Source organism: Lactuca serriola, chromosome 4, assembly GCF_051521515.1.
Source record: "Lactuca serriola cultivar US96UC23 chromosome 4, Lser_US96UC23_V15, whole genome shotgun sequence".
Classification (NCBI taxonomy): Eukaryota; Viridiplantae; Streptophyta; class Magnoliopsida; order Asterales; family Asteraceae; genus Lactuca; species Lactuca serriola.
Window position 1 is genome coordinate 125,004,876 of NC_136411.1, and position 17,012 is coordinate 125,021,887.

The following is a 17,012-nucleotide window of genomic DNA, read 5'->3' on the forward strand; positions in this document are numbered from 1 at the left end:
ACTCATCTCATTCCATCGCCTAATAGGGACCTAATCAGCATGCCTCTCAACGCAAACCATGCAACAACGCCATAATCTCACCACACCCAATTCCTTTCATAAAACAAGTTGCTACCAATGCAAGCCCTACGAAATCATGGTTGCACACGACCTGCGAATAGAATAAACGGTCACACTGTTGATCCAATTCAAAGGCTATAACCCAAAAGAACCATACATATAATTCGAACTAAGTGATCCATTGATATCTTGACCATCCCATATACATCCCTATCAACAATATATATCTAATTTACCATAATGCACACCCTTGGGGAACCCATAACCTCATCCGAAAAGGGTAGGATACCAGAGTTCTATCGAAATGACAAGCCTCAATCATTAACAGAAGATACCCTTATGATTGGTCGAAACCAGATCTCATACTTGATTGAGACTGAACAGATTCCACCAATACGCAACTATCTCAATAACACCTTGGAGGTCATCCAATAATGTTGCTAAGGCTCTAGTCAGGTCCATCCAATCACTAATCCAAATTTTGGACTCCCAATAACCAAGAACATCGTCCAAACTCAAGCCAAACCCAACGATATGCCAAAGAATCCGATGAACTTCAATTGATATAGTCAAATACTTTCGAAGAATATATGCTTTGATGATGCATGAAGTGACTAATGGTCGAGAACACATTGACACTTAATCCAGAGAACCAAAACCCATGTGGAGATAAACATACCCGACTTTAAAATTGATTTACCGATCGACATCTGCCCACTCTAAACTGAAAATAGCTATCCATACAATGAGCTGACAAATCTCTCAACAACCGATACTCAACCTGAGTGATCCCGGTGGTTCCTCATTTATTGGTTAGCATTCCAAAAGGAAACAATGACTAAAACGAGCTCCTTGAACAACTACTTCCCACTGAGAGACAATTCGCATACCTCCTGAACACCTACATCTGATAGCCGCTTGCTCTAAGCCCCCGACTTGACCAAATTTTGAACTGGGATCCCACATACTCGCACCGCAAACCCTATGAACCATTCCTCCAATACCACGGACTCGAACAGATCGATGATCCTCTAATCAAAATACCCAATTCTCCCCTACTTAGGGTTCGAACTACCACCCACTAGTGTTGGAACCAAAACATAACTCAAACCGGATCAACCAGGTATAAACCGTCCCTGACTGTTGAAATGCATAACACACTCAAGACGATCTTCTAGATAAGGACCAATCAAATACTAAGAGAATTTTGGATTTATGCTAGAGACCTCTAAAATTTTCCAATCATAACCACTTATCATTTAGGAATTCTTGCAACTGCATAAGCAAAACACCCTCTTAGTATCCAAAACATACATCCTTCTCCTGTAACCCCGACCGACAATTCGGTACCTGACCTGCCTCTATCCAAAGAGCATGCAACCTTGATCACATCACAAAGCATCCGTACTACATCAATCTTCCTGCGTACTTTCATGCTGACATACTATCACCAAACACCGTGATTAACAGACCCCATCCAGGGTTTACATCCTAACTCTAACAGTCACAAGCCAGCTTACTCCTTCCCCGAACTTGTAACATGAAAGTGATAAATCCTTTCCACATATAGCAACAATCCAATCCATCAATCAACCACTCAACTTCCAACTGCAATCCCCAAGACGATCATAAAAATCGATTCCTTCTTGAGTCCTGTAATTCATTGCACGGCCTCGAGCAAAACCCTTGAGACCTCCAAACCAACCTACTTGTCTAGGTCTGAACCATTCAACCCAAACTGATATCTTCGCTTTGGACCAAAACAAATACTAGACCTATCCTCATGCCGATCAACCATAACCAAAGATCAATTGATACGGAACCACTTCCACGAATCATGGTATCAAAACATGATATCTCTCCTAACCATCCCTTAGAATCCTCGAAACTCTCCTTGATACTAGTATGGATCCTGTGTTTCTAGTAGTACGGGCCCAATACTACCTTCCACACATATCCATACTATTCTTAAGGATCATCTCAGGTCCTCTAAGACCTATTCATAAAATACCACTGAAACCTGCTCAAAAGCGAAACAACCGCACTAAAATACTCCCTAGGCTCTCCTAGGATTCCCCACCTCCCCTGCCATCAGCTGCTGAGGGGCTCCGATCAATGCCAGCCAACCACATCATGAATACAACTATATGAAACAAAACTAAAATAATCTTTTGGCTAACGGACCCAACCCTACAACGATTAGACTCTAACGAGAGTTGCAAAATAGGGCCAAATCCTTCACTCTAGGATTATTTAACCTCCATAGCATGTAACTTAATGTATTAATTTGATAGTTAGCTCCCATCAATGTGAGTTCCACAAAGCAAGTAGCGTTCGAGAAGTGGAGTCGACTGGCACTAAAACACAATAAAATCAGACAGATCCTCATACAAAATTCTCGATTTATATCTCCCAATATCTCAGATACACGTTCGACCTGACCTCACTCACTCAAGAGTGGCTAATAATCCTCACGCTGACCCGCCATATACTCACCCATTCATGAAACTTCCACCAACCTTGCAACACTCGTGTATGCTAATTATACATAACATTGGATCCTATAGACAGTCGACTACTAGATCCTACCCTAAGCCCTTCATCAAACAAGAGCATGAAATAAGGCTAAACCAAACATTCTCAGGCTATAGAATCTTAGTTATGTACAAATATGATGCATACACCAAGCAACTACAGTAATGATGTCAATTTCATATAAGGAAGACCCTAGGCTATCAGGTATCATATAATCAGTAAATTCTATCATGCAATTCCTGAAGATTCCTAGCCTATCACTAGCATGCATACACCAATCACTTAGATCCCATTTTTATGACTCAAGACCCTTACAAGGGTCTCAAAGGACAACTTAATGGGTCATGAACATGCTATGTTCACGAATCACCATATTTAGGACAAAAGGACCAAAAACCATTCCAACACAAGATCAAAATGAAACGTCACCAAGTTCAGAACTTGATACCTCAAAATGGTGCCAAAAGGTGGTGTGATACTGGATCTTAAGAGCTCCACTCCTCCAAGGTGGTCTATCTTTCCTTCCTTCTTCTTCAATGGCACAAAACACACACATCCAAGCTTAGAAATGCTTCATAAGATGGATTAGGATTGCAAAAATGTTTCAAGAGGATGGAGACTAATGAAATGAGGGGAAATGAGGCTATAATGGGGTTTAAATATGAGCCAAACCCTAAAAATTAGGGTTTGCATATCTGGTACGTACGCCCTGCGTACACATGTATGCCTTGCATACTAGGGAGCTCCCTAGTGCACTCATTGTACACATGTAAGCATGGCGTACTCTCCAATATCCAAAATTACAAAAATTCCACTAAGGCCTTCTTTGCACTCTTTCTTATACTTAGGGTCCAAATTTCAATAAATCTCAATATAAGGGCCAACAATGAAAGTACCTCAAAACCAGATGTCACACCCCATACGCTACCTAAAGTACTTCCCATGATACAATTCAAAATCCATAAACCACTTTAGCTAGTGACAAAAAGCTATAACTCTCAACCAGAATGGATGGATAACCAATCCAACTACCCACTTGCCGAAAAATCAATGCATTCAAAACATCTCTAACAAAGCCCATTTAAATACTCTTGACAATCCCAACATTTGAATAAATCCATGCGGTCAATTCGTCACCCACACTCTAAAGTGATGGTCCACTGCTGTCCTTTCCATACTAGCAGAGCGAGCGGTTCAAAGCCTGTCAAAAATCAACTGACATCCATCACATATGACACATGACCTTCTGAATTCAGACTTCGTTGTCCTAGATGGGGTCGCTCGGATTCCACAAATTTTTTTCCTAAAAGCTTCTGATGCGGGAACCACACTCATAATTCCATAAACATGAACCTGGCCGCAACTCCCTTGAATTCATGTTCTGACCAATCCCTTACTTTTCTTAACCATGAAAAATCTCAACCATCTCAAATTTCAGTTACTCAAATGAACTCATGTTGCAGTTCCTTCTGCCTTATTGTGTTGAATTTATCACATCAATTCGGTTGTAACTCTCTTGCACTCGAACCCTGGTCAATCCCTAACATCCCACAACTATCTTATATTCCAATAATCAAACAAACTTGCACTACAACTTCTCTGTCCTATTGCTTAACTAACACGTTGATCTGACTATTGACCTTCCAAGCATACCCCTATTTTGCTTCCACTAGTGGCCCACAACAAAATACCTGACGATCTAAATCCAGCTCAACAAGATGTGGCCCACTCATAACTCTCAGCATGCAAAATGGCATATTCTTACCCCTCAATAATAATAACCATATGATCACAAGGAACTATGATTCTTAGGTGGGGACAAAACTAAACCGAACATAACGTCTCAACACTCACTCACAAAAGAAGAGCAATTAAAATGCCTGAAATGATACATACCTGCGATGTCTTGGACTCTTGGCTCTCCCCCGTGAAAATTCGTGGTTGATGGGGTATGAGTCGCCCCAATCAACAATCGTGGGAAACTTGCCTTAAGGTGACCAGGCTGATGACAACGATGACATAATTCTACCTCCAGGGTGCATTCTTGGCAAAGGTGGCCCTTCCATCCGCACCTGTTGAATTTGGACTTGTCGCGCACATGCTCACATATTCCTTCACCCTTAGCATAAATATCATGGCCCCTCATACCTCTAGCACTAGGCATGGCAACATCAAATTGCTTAGATGTTGCTAGCAAATTCAGATCATGAGTCTGCTTCCTCTTTCCTAGTTGTCTCTCCAAACCAAGCTTCCATTCCCAAGTCACCTCAACTATCCCATCAATTTCCTGAACGGTCGAGATCCGATCCTCGAACTTGGCGAACAACCTGTCAGTAACATGACCAATAATTTCGGGTAACTCCCCGTGTACAGTTTACAAAATCTTAGTGGAAATCCAATCATGGAAGTGATCTCATTGAATGCATGATGCATAACCCACCTTCGATCCCCCATGACAAGTACTAGCAATAGGATCCTCCTCGCCGAAAAATCTAGGGCTCCGCAAGCCTTAAGCACACGATGAGTTTCTAACTTTCTTGATGCTATCTCAGCCTGAAGGCCATGAGACGATCATCCAAGAGTTCCATGATCCCTTCCTTGATGGTACCAAACATCACATGAGGCTTCCCTAAAATATCACGGTTGATCTCTGATAAGATGAACTCCTACATCCACCTATCCATTGACTCAATACCAACGCCAGATCCTGAACTAGATCCTCCTCCACGAGTTCTCATTACCATTCTGAAAAGCAACCATACAATAATTAGAAAATACTCAAAGAGTCATCATCCTACAAGCTTCCTAGATTCTCCGTGACCCCCCTCGATTCGAGTATGGATCTTGTTCTTTCAGTAGTACGGGTCCAATACTACCTTCCACACCTATCCATACTTTCCTCAAAAAGTTATCCTTAATCCTCTAAGTTACCTTCTCAAATTGGTACACCAAGTACCTGCTAAACAATGCAGTTAACCCATTAAATCACTTTTTAGGCTCTCCTAGGTTCCCGACCTCACCCTATCATCAGTTGCTGAAGAACTCCTATTAATGTCAGTTAACTACTTTATGAATACAATCATATGCAACAAAGCATAGATAATCCTTCGAGTAAAAGAATCAACCCTACTACGGTTAGGATCAAACGAGAGCTGTGTAATAGAGCCAAATCTGTCACTCTAAGATTATTTAACCCTTGCAACATATAACTTAATGTATTCACTTAGTAGCTAACTCACATTACTAAAGGTTCCATAAAGCACAAAGCAAGCAACATTCGTGCAGTAACACTCCAAGCCATGGAACAAACAAAGGATATCCCAAGTTCACTTACGACCACCTATGCTAGGAACTTCCACTCTCACTCTTGGTTTCCTTATGCATGCAAATTATACACAATACATGATCAAATAGACTGTCGAATAAAAGACTCTACCATAGGGCCACAACCAAGTGAGGAACATGAAATAAGGCTAAATCAGTCATTATAGGGCTATATGATCCTAATCATATACAATTTTTAAAGCATACACTGAAAAATTACTTCTACCAATAAAGATCCCAAATCTAGTATAGCATCCAATGCTTCCTAGACTATAAGGCATCATATATCAGGCAAATTTATCATGCAATTCTTGAAGGTATCCTTATCTTTATCCTAGCATGCAAACATTCATATCATATAACATATCAACATGTAAGGGTATTCTGGGAATTACTTACTTGAGTACGGTTAATTGTACATATCTCACCCCTTTTTACTTAGTAAAAATATTTTTAGAAATTCATTTTCGTTTTTCTTTTAAAAAGATTATCATTTCCTCGGTTTGAGTTCTGACACACCCGGAAGTATGCCCAAATACCTCAAACCAAGGCTCTAGTACCAACTTGTAACAACCCAAAAAACAGTAATAAATTTTTTCATCGGAAGTCTTTCAAATCATTCATTAATTGTTTCAAAAATCAACACCAAATCATAATATTCAAAACATCAAGGTACAATTATTCAAATCGCTGAAATCATGAAGGGAGGATGATGTGTCATCATGTCGGGCCCTTCCATTTCGAATCGGGAGTACCTGAAACCATAAACATAAACTACAAGCACAAAGCTTAGTGAGTCCCCCAAAGTACTACATACCAACTTATTAATATGGTCCCTGCCCTGGGGTATATGTCCACTCGATAATATGATACTTGTAATGTTGAGGGCTAGATCCCGATCTTACATAAAAGTGTCATGGGCTACACCCATGGTCTTTCTTTGTAATGTCGAGGGCCAAATCCCGGTCTTACATACAAGTGTTATGGGCTACCCCTCCCCCATGGTCTTTCATGCAAGTATCACAAAGAAAACTAGCATCCTATAATACAAATCCTACTGGGCTGACATTGGTGCTTTCGACCCACGAGTATAGTAAAGAGACTCACCTCACAGATAGATGATAAACTAAAACAAAATATTGCTTCAGAATCGACTCTACCGGTCACCTTTATATATACAGTGACCAAAATTCAGAATACATATCACAATACCCTAAATACTACTAGGTCAAAATCTAGGCCAAAATCAAAAGTTAAAAGTCAACCAAACTATCCACTGCGTAGTGGCCTCCTTAGCCAGGTCATGGTCGCAAACCGCCAAAATAGACGGGTTTGGACCAAATCACCATGCCATGGTGACCTCAATCACGTTGTGGTGATGCATTTGGACATCTTAACCAATTAAGTCTCTTTTCCTTTTACTACAAAAACTCCAAGGCTCAGATTTGGTCCTTACCATGGTCTTAATGGGTAAAGTTTCCAATATTATCTCTCAAACCCTTCTATAAACCAAAATCCCAACCTCAACCACTAATGGTAACTTAATGCATCAAGATTCTCATTAAGCACCAAATCCTTATAATTTCACCTCCAAAGTTTCCAGAATAATTTTACACTCCAAAGAGACCTTATAAATCATGGCTTTATGGACTTGCATGTCCACAACATCTCTTTTTCCATTTAGGTCAAAAATAGGGTTTAATGACCAAAATCCCATGCATGACATCAAGACTTGATTATAATTAAGATCCAAGAAACTAAATATTCCATTTTACCTGGAGATTCATAAAGTTGAAAACTTTATGAGATCCGATCACTTAAGTCCATCAAATTCATGGGAAAAGGGGACCAAAAAAGAGATCTAGCAACATGGAAAGAAAAGGTTGAGTCTTAGGCACTCACCAAGGCCCAAGAGATGAGCTTAGTTGAATAAATGATGCTTTCCACGAAACCACCTCACCAAAAGCTTCATTCTCCTTCTAAAATCACCAAAATGAACCAAGAATGAGCTCATAACTTCAATGGAGGCTAAGGTTAGGGTTTTTGAGGTGAAAAGAGGTTTGGAAGCTGATGATGAATGCTAAAATGGGTCTAGAAAGGTTTAAATATGAAAGGCACCATAACAAAATCATTGGCTTGGGCCTGATCGACTGCCATGTCTTGGTGACCTACACCACGCCATGGTGGTCCAAAAGTCACGTGACCACATATGATCGTGCCACGCCGTGGTGGTTCCTCCACCACGTCGTGGCCACTGCTAAAAATCACCAAACATCAAAATAAATGAATATAATGAATCCAGGTGTTACGTAGTGGTTACATGAACTAACATAAGCATCATATCCAAGTTCAAGGAATCAATGGCTACAAACTTTGATATGACTGATTTGGGCATGCTAAGATATTATCAAGGCATTGAGGTATATCAGCGGAAGGATGGCATCATTATCACACAAGAAAGCTATGTGAATAAAGTACTCAAAGATGCTGGCACGCATGAGTGTAATCTAACACTAGTTCCTATCGATTCAAACATGAAATTCTCAAATAAAATTGAAGAAAAAGACAAAGATGCCACAGTGTATAGAAGTCTTGTGGGAGGACTGAGATATTTATTGTAGAAAAGACCTGTTCTTTCATACTTAGTTGGTATTTCAAGTAGGTACATGCAAACTCCAAAAAGGTTTCATATGGAAGCAATAAAACAAAGTTTGAGGTATGTAAAAGGAACTTTGGGATTTGGTATAAGATATGCACGTAGAGAACCAATAAAGTTGGTTGGATATAGTGGTAGTAGCCATAATATCAAATCTCTATGATGGAAGGAGTACAACTGGTCATGTTTTCTATCATGGAAGATTACATGTGACTTGATGTTCACACAAACAAGAAACGGTGGCATTATCTTCGTGTAAAGCAAAATACATGGCTGCATGTGCAACAAGTTGTCAAGCATTCTGTTATGTTATTTTCTTTAAGAAGTAATAGGATCTAAGTTACAATAGGTGGTAATTAAGATTGATAACACATCTTCAATCACATTGGTAAAAAATCCAGTTTCTCATGGCGGAAGCAAACATAGAAAGTCACGTTATCAGTACGTTCGAGCATGTGTTGAAGAAAAGGAAATCCCGATAGAACACGTCAGTGGGAAGGAACAATGGGCATGCATTCTAAAAAAGGCTCTTGCCAAGATCATGTTTATTGAGATACATAAGCTTCTTGGAATAGAGGACCTCTCGATTTCTATTCGGAAATTAGGGGGGTGAATGTTGATAATTTCCATATTGCCGAAGGAACTTTGGAGTCCTTATCACAATGTGGTGATTAATGAAAGTCTTGGTGAACAAGTTGGTATTAGATTAGGTTTCAAATTCCTTGGTTATATATATATATATATATATATATATATATATATATATATATATATATATATATATATATATATATATATATAACCCACTTTCAAAATTCCCCTCATTCTAATCAACTTTATTTGGTATAAATATCCATACAAGGTTGTATGTTTGGGCAACAATATTTATAAATAGTTTTGAAAATTATATGTTCATTTTCTTATTATATATTAGCAAGAAAACACTTCTTTCTATGTAAGGATTTTGTTTTTAAGATCTACTCAAATTAATCTATTGATAGTCATATGATTGACAGGCTATCTGATATGGTTACAATTTAAATGGTGGCCATTTTATCATGAAACCATTCCTCAAACCATTTCAGAAGACACCTAGTACCTCTTGAAATGATGTTTTACTACTGAAGTGCTGAGAGAGAGAGAGAGAGAGAGAGAGAGAGAGAGAGAGAGAGAGAGAGAGAGAGAGAGAGAGAGAGAGAGAGAGAGAGAGAGAGAGAGAGAGAGAGAGAGAGAGAGAGAGAGAGAGGAATGATCCTAGAATCACTCACTCGACAACACACCTACTAGTACCTGGGTAGTGTTTAGGCGTAGAAATCCCTCTTCACTTAGAATTCTAGGTGTAAAAACTTCACAATACCATATAGACTTATATGTTTACTTTTTGCATCACACATTTATATACATATTTAAAGGATAACACGGTTATGAACATGAACAGTAAATTTATAGCTTTTTTTTGACTCTCTTGCCTCAAATGTTTTACCTGTTGGCATTTTTTCCCCCCAAGCTTTTGTTTTTGACTTTTTTGGCTCAGTTCTCTAGCTCCACTTTTGCTTTAAACGATTCCCATTTTTTTATTTTACATAAAGGATTGTTGAATTTGATTCTTTTGGTCTATTTTTGTTTTTTTTTTATACATATTGAAGATTTGTGTAGGGTTTCCTGTGAGAGAATTGATTTATTTTACATAAATGGTGTTTAGGTTTTGTTGAATTTGTTTGTTTAGGTTTTGTTGAATTTGACATTTTTGGTCCATTCTTTTTTATATATCTTAAAGATTTTTTTTAGGGAAATGGCTTAATTTACATGAATGGCCCCTAGATTTTGTTGAACTTGCCACTTTTGGTCATATTTTTGTTTTAAAAAAAAGGTTTTGGGCCGAATCACCTATTAGTTAGTTTTTAATTTATATAAACCAAAAAGCTCAAATTATATTGTTATTTCTTATTTTGTTTGTGTTTATGCTTTGATTTTTTTTCTTTTATAAAAGTCTATACTTGTATTCAATCCCCCTCTTTTACAAATATACTATATGTATTTCGGACGCAAATCCTCATGTGACAGAAATAATAAATGAAAATATAAACCTTAAAGTATTAGATGGAGAAGAGCAAATGAGATGGTGGACATAAAATGCTAAGAACTAAAATTGTGAAGATAGGTCTCGAGTTCAAGTGTGGTCACCATCTTCCTTTCTTTACTATGTGAAGTAATAGATGAAGAGCAAGTAGTGGGTGACATATACCGTTAAAATATTGAACTTTAAATTATATATCGTAAAGAAGAAATTGTCTTATTCAATGTCATGTTCATTCAGTTCGCTTATCTTCTATGCAAAAAATATAATTATTTTTATGGATAAATCAGACGTTACTGAAATTGTCAAGATGTTTACAAAATGTCACCTATCTATAAAAACATCAAATGAGTTCACCACTCACTAGGACCCCATTTATTCTTGCGAAAAAAAATGATTGCCAATTATTTTAGTGAAATCAAATTATGAAAAAAAGAAGAGTGTTATTAAAACATAAAAATAATTTTAATTTAGAAGAAAGTGAGGGATTTTGTCATTAATAACTCAAAGTTTGGAACGAAAAAAAAAAAGGGAAGTATGACGATGACATGCAGTATGGGTGGGAAAGTTTGACTCGCAAGCTTACATATCTATCAGAATCAGACCTATGCTCGAATGGCACAATCTTGATTTGAAATAATAATAATAATAAATAAATAAATAAATAAAACTTTTTATAACAACTATTAACTATATCAACAAAAAGTAAGTTTAAATAGCTCGAAAACATTTTGATCCTTGATTTTCTATGCAAATGAATTTAATTTTCAAAGCATTTGTATTTAATTATATTTGTTAAACAAAGACCACAAGTTTAAATAATTATAAATTTCAAAAGTGATTATTGTTTTTGTGAATATTACAGGTGTTATTCAGTCGGGTTTAATCGAATTTCGATTTAATTACTTTGTGTTTTCGGATTTAATTGTTTAAAATTAATCATAACTAAACAAAATAGGATACAATTTAATCGATTTTGCGTTATTTTATTCAGTTTATCGTATAAATCGAATTTACCTATGTGTTAGTGCCAATTTCTTTTTCATCTCAAACTATGAAATTAAACTAACATTTTTATTTATTTTAAAAATGTTCATCAAACCACACAAATAACAAAACTATGAATAAAAACGATACCTCAGATGTATACTAACTCATAGTTTTAAAAAGAATGATATAAGATAAACAAAATTATTATATTTTATCATTCTTTTATCATATTATTCGCACACACAGTCTAAATAAACATAAAAATAAATGTACAAATATAAGTTTGAACAATGGGATAATGTCATAAAAAACCTTAAGTTTGGCAGAAAATGTCGGTTTTACCCTTCGACAGATTTTTGGTTCGTTAATACCGCAAACTTGTCATTTTTTTGTCGGTTTTGCCCTTCTTACCTGCAATAGCAGGTTTCCAGGTTACTATGGATTATTTTTTGCGAAAAAACCCTTAAGTTTACAAATATTTTGCAAAAAAACCCTTAAGATTATAAACATATAAAATATAAATATATATTCAAAATTTTATAAAACTAAATAGTTTTCTACTGAAACATATTTTTAGCTTTATGTACGGGAAATTTTATATTTGTTTGATATAAAGTTTTTATATTTAAATTTTAAAAAAGTTATCTAGTTTTATCAAAATTAAAAATATTTATTAATTAATATTTCAACTTTTCAAAGCAACATTAAAAAATGTCTGGTAGCTAATAATAATATGACATTAGTTACATTCAATTAACTTTTTTAAAAGAAAAATAAAAATGTTTTATATGTTTAAAAGGTTTGTATTTCAGAAATAATAAACTATCATATTTTTTATAAAAATAAATATATTTATATAATAAATTAGACGAATATATTTATATTTTATATGTTTAAAATGTTTATATTTATTTTTGATATTTAAAATGTTAATGATATTTTTATAAAAAAAATGATAATATTATTATGTATTTAAACATATAAAAATTATGATATGTTAGTATTTCTGAAATACAAACCTTTTAAACATATAAAATATTTTTATTTACCTTTTAAAAAATTATTTGAATACTTGATACCATATTACTAATATTAACTATTTTAGCATAATTAATTATAAACTAAAAAATGTTTTTTTAATTTTGTTTTGAAAAGTTGAAGTATTAATTAAGAAATATATGCAAATTTTGTTAAAACTAGGTAACTTTTTTAAAATTTAAATATAAAAAGTTTATATCAAACAAATATAAAAGTTACTGTATGTAAAGCTAAAAATATGTTTTAGTAGAAAACTATTTAGTTTTATCAAATTTTGAATATATATTTATATTTTATATGTTTATAGACTTAAGGGTTTTTTTTGCAAAATATTTGTAAACTTAGGGGTTTTTTCACAAAAAAAATAATTCATAATAACCTGGAAACCTGCTATTGCAGGTAACAAGGGCAAAATCAACAAAAAAAATGACAAATTTGCGGTATAAATGAACCAAAAATCTGCCGAAGGGTAAAACCGACATTTTCTGCCAAACTTAAGGCTTTTTATGACATTATCCCTTTGAACAATATACAAACGTAATCCTTGCACTCAATGGTCCATCTTGGAAAAATCCAATAAACACAACGTATAAAATAAATCCAAGGAAGGAACATTTTTTTTTCTATAGTGTACTCCACCAAAGTGTATATGAGAATTACACATCAAAGTGGTTGATATTTTTGAACACCAAAAATGTTCATCATAATTTAAAATAGACTCTGAATATATTGTCTTTAATAATAGATGATAATAATAACAACATTTTTTTCTTAATACTTTTAATAAGAAACATTTTTAGTTATAATAATTGAAAGTATAACTCAAAGATGTGGAACTTCAGCAAATAAAGAGCGCAACTTAAGTCAAATTGAGTAAAAGTGGGACCACAAAGTTTATAAACATTAGTCTAATAACCTGAATAAACATAAAATTAATCGAACTCGAACCAAACAAATTATAATAAATTAGTTTATTAAACCGAATAGCTCAAACCTTATCTGATTAGGATGAGTTATTCAATTTCGGTTTTTTATGAAAACCCTAATGAATAACGTGTTTGGTGCAAATTTAGACTTTTTACAATTATAAAAACTTAGTTGAACCGAATAGCTCACATTATCTGGTTAGGATGAGTTATCATCCTTTTCAACTACGAAATTAAAATAAAAGAAAAATGTACAAAAACAATTTGTTTAAGAAAACAATCGACCCGTTTCAAAGGCCCAAAACCATTTTGCAGATTCTGGCCCATTTCACAAACCTGTGAACTCGGGGGCATTTTCGAACTTTTTTTTCTGTCTTTTTTTTTTTGAAAATTAATTAATAAAATTGATTAATTTTTCTTTTGTTTTTCTGAATTTAATATATAAGTTCTTTCTGTATAAACAAAAACAAAGGGAGAATTCAAGTAATATATATATATATATATATATATATATATATATATATATATATATATATATATATATATATATATATATATACTAGCCGTTTACCCGCGCAAAGCGGCGGACGACAAATAGTTTGTTTCGACAATTAATTTCTTTTCGATGGAGAATGATTATTTTCAATTCAATCGTTAGTTTGTTTTAGAAAACATGTCATATTAAAAATAAAGAAAAATTTATGAAATGACCAAATTATAGAGTGTTGAGTATTTATTTGGATGAAAAAAGATCTGGTCAAAACCTTGGAAGAGAAGATTTATAGGAGTTTGTTTAAATTTTAATATTATTTTATTAGTGATTAGTTGTATAATTAGCTTAATGATTTAGACGTCTTAAAAAATATTATTATTTTATTCAATCTATTTTTAGAAATAGTAGGATTTGTTTTATAAAATAGTAAAGATATATAAAGGTTTTTGTATATATTAAAAATAGAGATTTTTTATTTAACATGAAATGAACATAGTAATTTTCTTATTATTAACTTTTTTTACGGTGATTATTAACTAATAATATGTTAATGTCTGTGTTACATTTCCGCTTATAATACCAAAATCTATCGTCGCCCAAAAGAGAAAGGACATTAATTTGTGGGACATGAAGTTGTAGGAAAGAATATTTATGATTACAACGTTGGAATGCCATGATTAACTCCACCTCATCATTCATGCGCTATTCTTCCTTTTAACTCCCAATAATATTCTTTCAAATATCCTCATCACTATAAACTAATATACACATACTTTAACACCATATGATATATTCATTAACTATTTGGTTTATCAAATTTATTAGACATTCTCAATAATTTCCAACATTGCTTTAAACTACTCAAAAATTAATCAGAATTACTACACTCTCAATCAATTTTAACATGGCTTAGATTTAATTCAAAATCTTTCATGCTTTAAATTGATTTAAAGGTACTATACTAGCTAGTGGTTACAACAAACAATAAAAATCTTCCATACAAATTAATAGACTTCTCCATTGTATTGTAGATAAATCTCCAATAAAATCATAATATTTTCGGTCAATTTACGGTTTAATCCTGACATTTATTTTTTAAACAAAAAAAATCTCGATTATCTAATGTTATATAATAATATGTTATTTTCTGTTGAAAAAATATATAAACTATTTCGTTAATTTGAACAAAATATAAAATAATAGGGACATTTTTGTTTAAAAAATAAAAGTTAAAATTAAACCCAAAATATTAAAATTTTATTGGAGTTTTTCCTACATTATAATATATAAATTTGTTTTATTTTATTTATAAAATATTAATATTAATGATTGATTATATACTTTTTATATTCTTTTACCCCTTTTCATAACAAAAATCAGTGAAAAAGCATTGGCAAGATTGACCATGGATGATCATTGGTAAAAGTAGACAAGAAGAGTAATAATTACAAAGGCGGAGAGGATTGCATGTTCAACGGAAACAAAGAATGAAGGAAAGCATTTCTTGAAACACAACAAAATCATTATAACAATTTAAAACAAAATCTCATTTTTCAAGAAATTGCGTCATTCATCATGCCTCCAAATGCAATCTCCATCTTCCCACAAGAACTCTACGGAAAAGAAATTAAAATTTATATGAACATAGCTAATTAAGCTAGCTTGTTGCCTCTGAGATGCTGTTTAATGATGGATGCCACCCTCTTGGTTTGATTCCGGTGGATGCAGAGTTCGCCGGACCCGCCGTCCTCTGCCGATGTTTATCTGGTTTCCTCATCTACATAATTAACCCAGTTGAATCTATGAGCTATTTTTTCATAAAATTAGGTTACCCATAAAGAGAGTAACTAGAAACTATTTTAGACCTGTTGGTGGGATTTCCCCGATTGAGTAGATCTTGTGGAAGCTGCTTCGGAATCTGAATTTGCAGAGGTTTTTCCGGCAGACTCCGGCGGCAAAAAATCCTTAATGTTATCCAATTTTCCATTTTTCTTTGCCTTTAATCCTTTCATCACTTCTGCAGAATCAAAGAAGGGTATTAAGTAATGAATTATCTTGTTATAAACATATAATTTCCTCAAATCGAACGAAAAAGAAGAAATTAAACATAAACAAAAACCAACCTTGGTTCGTGATGAGTCTGTAAGCATGGCCAAGGACTAGATTGTCGGTGGGACGGAGAAGCTTGATGCGAGTAACACGAAGAGGTTGATTGGTGTTTGCAGGGTTGTTGTTGGGATGTCGATGGTGGTGGTGGTCGACGTCGGAGGAAGATGAAGGAGGGGAGGAGTAGAAGGTGGTGGTGAGGAGGAGGGCGACACAGTGACCGGGGTGGAGCTTCATGATCTCGGCGGCAGAGATGGGTGAATAGAACCTCTCAGCTCTACCGTTTCGGGTTTGTAATACGAAACTTGCATTATCGACGGCTTGGCAGTTGCCCATGGCTGGTGGTCAAAGGAGATGGATAATGGCGAATAGGTGAAGGAAGGGATATTATACACCACACCAGTCTCTTTATATATACCACTCCTCCTATTCTATAATTCTTATACTCTCATTCTCCACATAGAGTCTCTCTCACACACTCGTACACACACAAACTTTAGTATTATATTAAAAACATTTTTACATTCCATACTTTCCAACTACTTGTCATGTTTGGTTGGATCGGTGCCGGATCATCGTCGGAAATTTGGAATAATATCGACCTGGATCATCGTCGAAATAATATCGAACCACCGTTGGATACTTAAGGGGTGTTTGACTTATCTTTTTGAAGGCCAAAAGTTCTTTTTAGAAAAGATAGAATGCAAAAGATGTTTGGGAAAAACATTTTAAAAACTACTTTTGGATTTTGGATATAAAGAAAAGTGACTTTTTGAAAAAGTTAAGAAATCCTGACTTTTTGTAACT

General features: G+C 34.4%; 1 protein-coding gene across 1 annotated transcript; it reads right to left on the minus strand.

Annotated features, from left to right (window-relative positions):
• Nucleotides 1-15,479: 15,479 nt before the first annotated feature.
• Nucleotides 15,480-16,632, minus strand: LOC145102489 (uncharacterized). The gene is made up of 3 exons (XM_079039885.1): nt 16,223-16,632; nt 15,965-16,116; nt 15,480-15,876 (listed from the first exon to the last, which is right to left on the minus strand). Exons 1-3 carry the CDS (start codon nt 16,539-16,541, stop codon nt 15,757-15,759), a joined length of 591 nt encoding a protein of 196 aa, XP_078896011.1. The 5' UTR covers nt 16,542-16,632; the 3' UTR covers nt 15,480-15,756.
• Nucleotides 16,633-17,012: the final 380 nt, after the last annotated feature.

Coding starts and splice junctions, on each gene's coding strand:
- LOC145102489 (XM_079039885.1), bottom strand. CDS start 16,541: ATGGGCAACTGCCAAGCCGTCGATAATGCAAGTTTCGTATTACAAACC. Junction 16,117..16,222: donor CAGACTCATCACGAACCAAG/GTTGGTTTTTGT, acceptor TTGATTCTGCAG/AAGTGATGAAAGGATTAAAG. Junction 15,877..15,964: donor CGGGGAAATCCCACCAACAG/GTCTAAAATAGT, acceptor TTAATTATGTAG/ATGAGGAAACCAGATAAACA.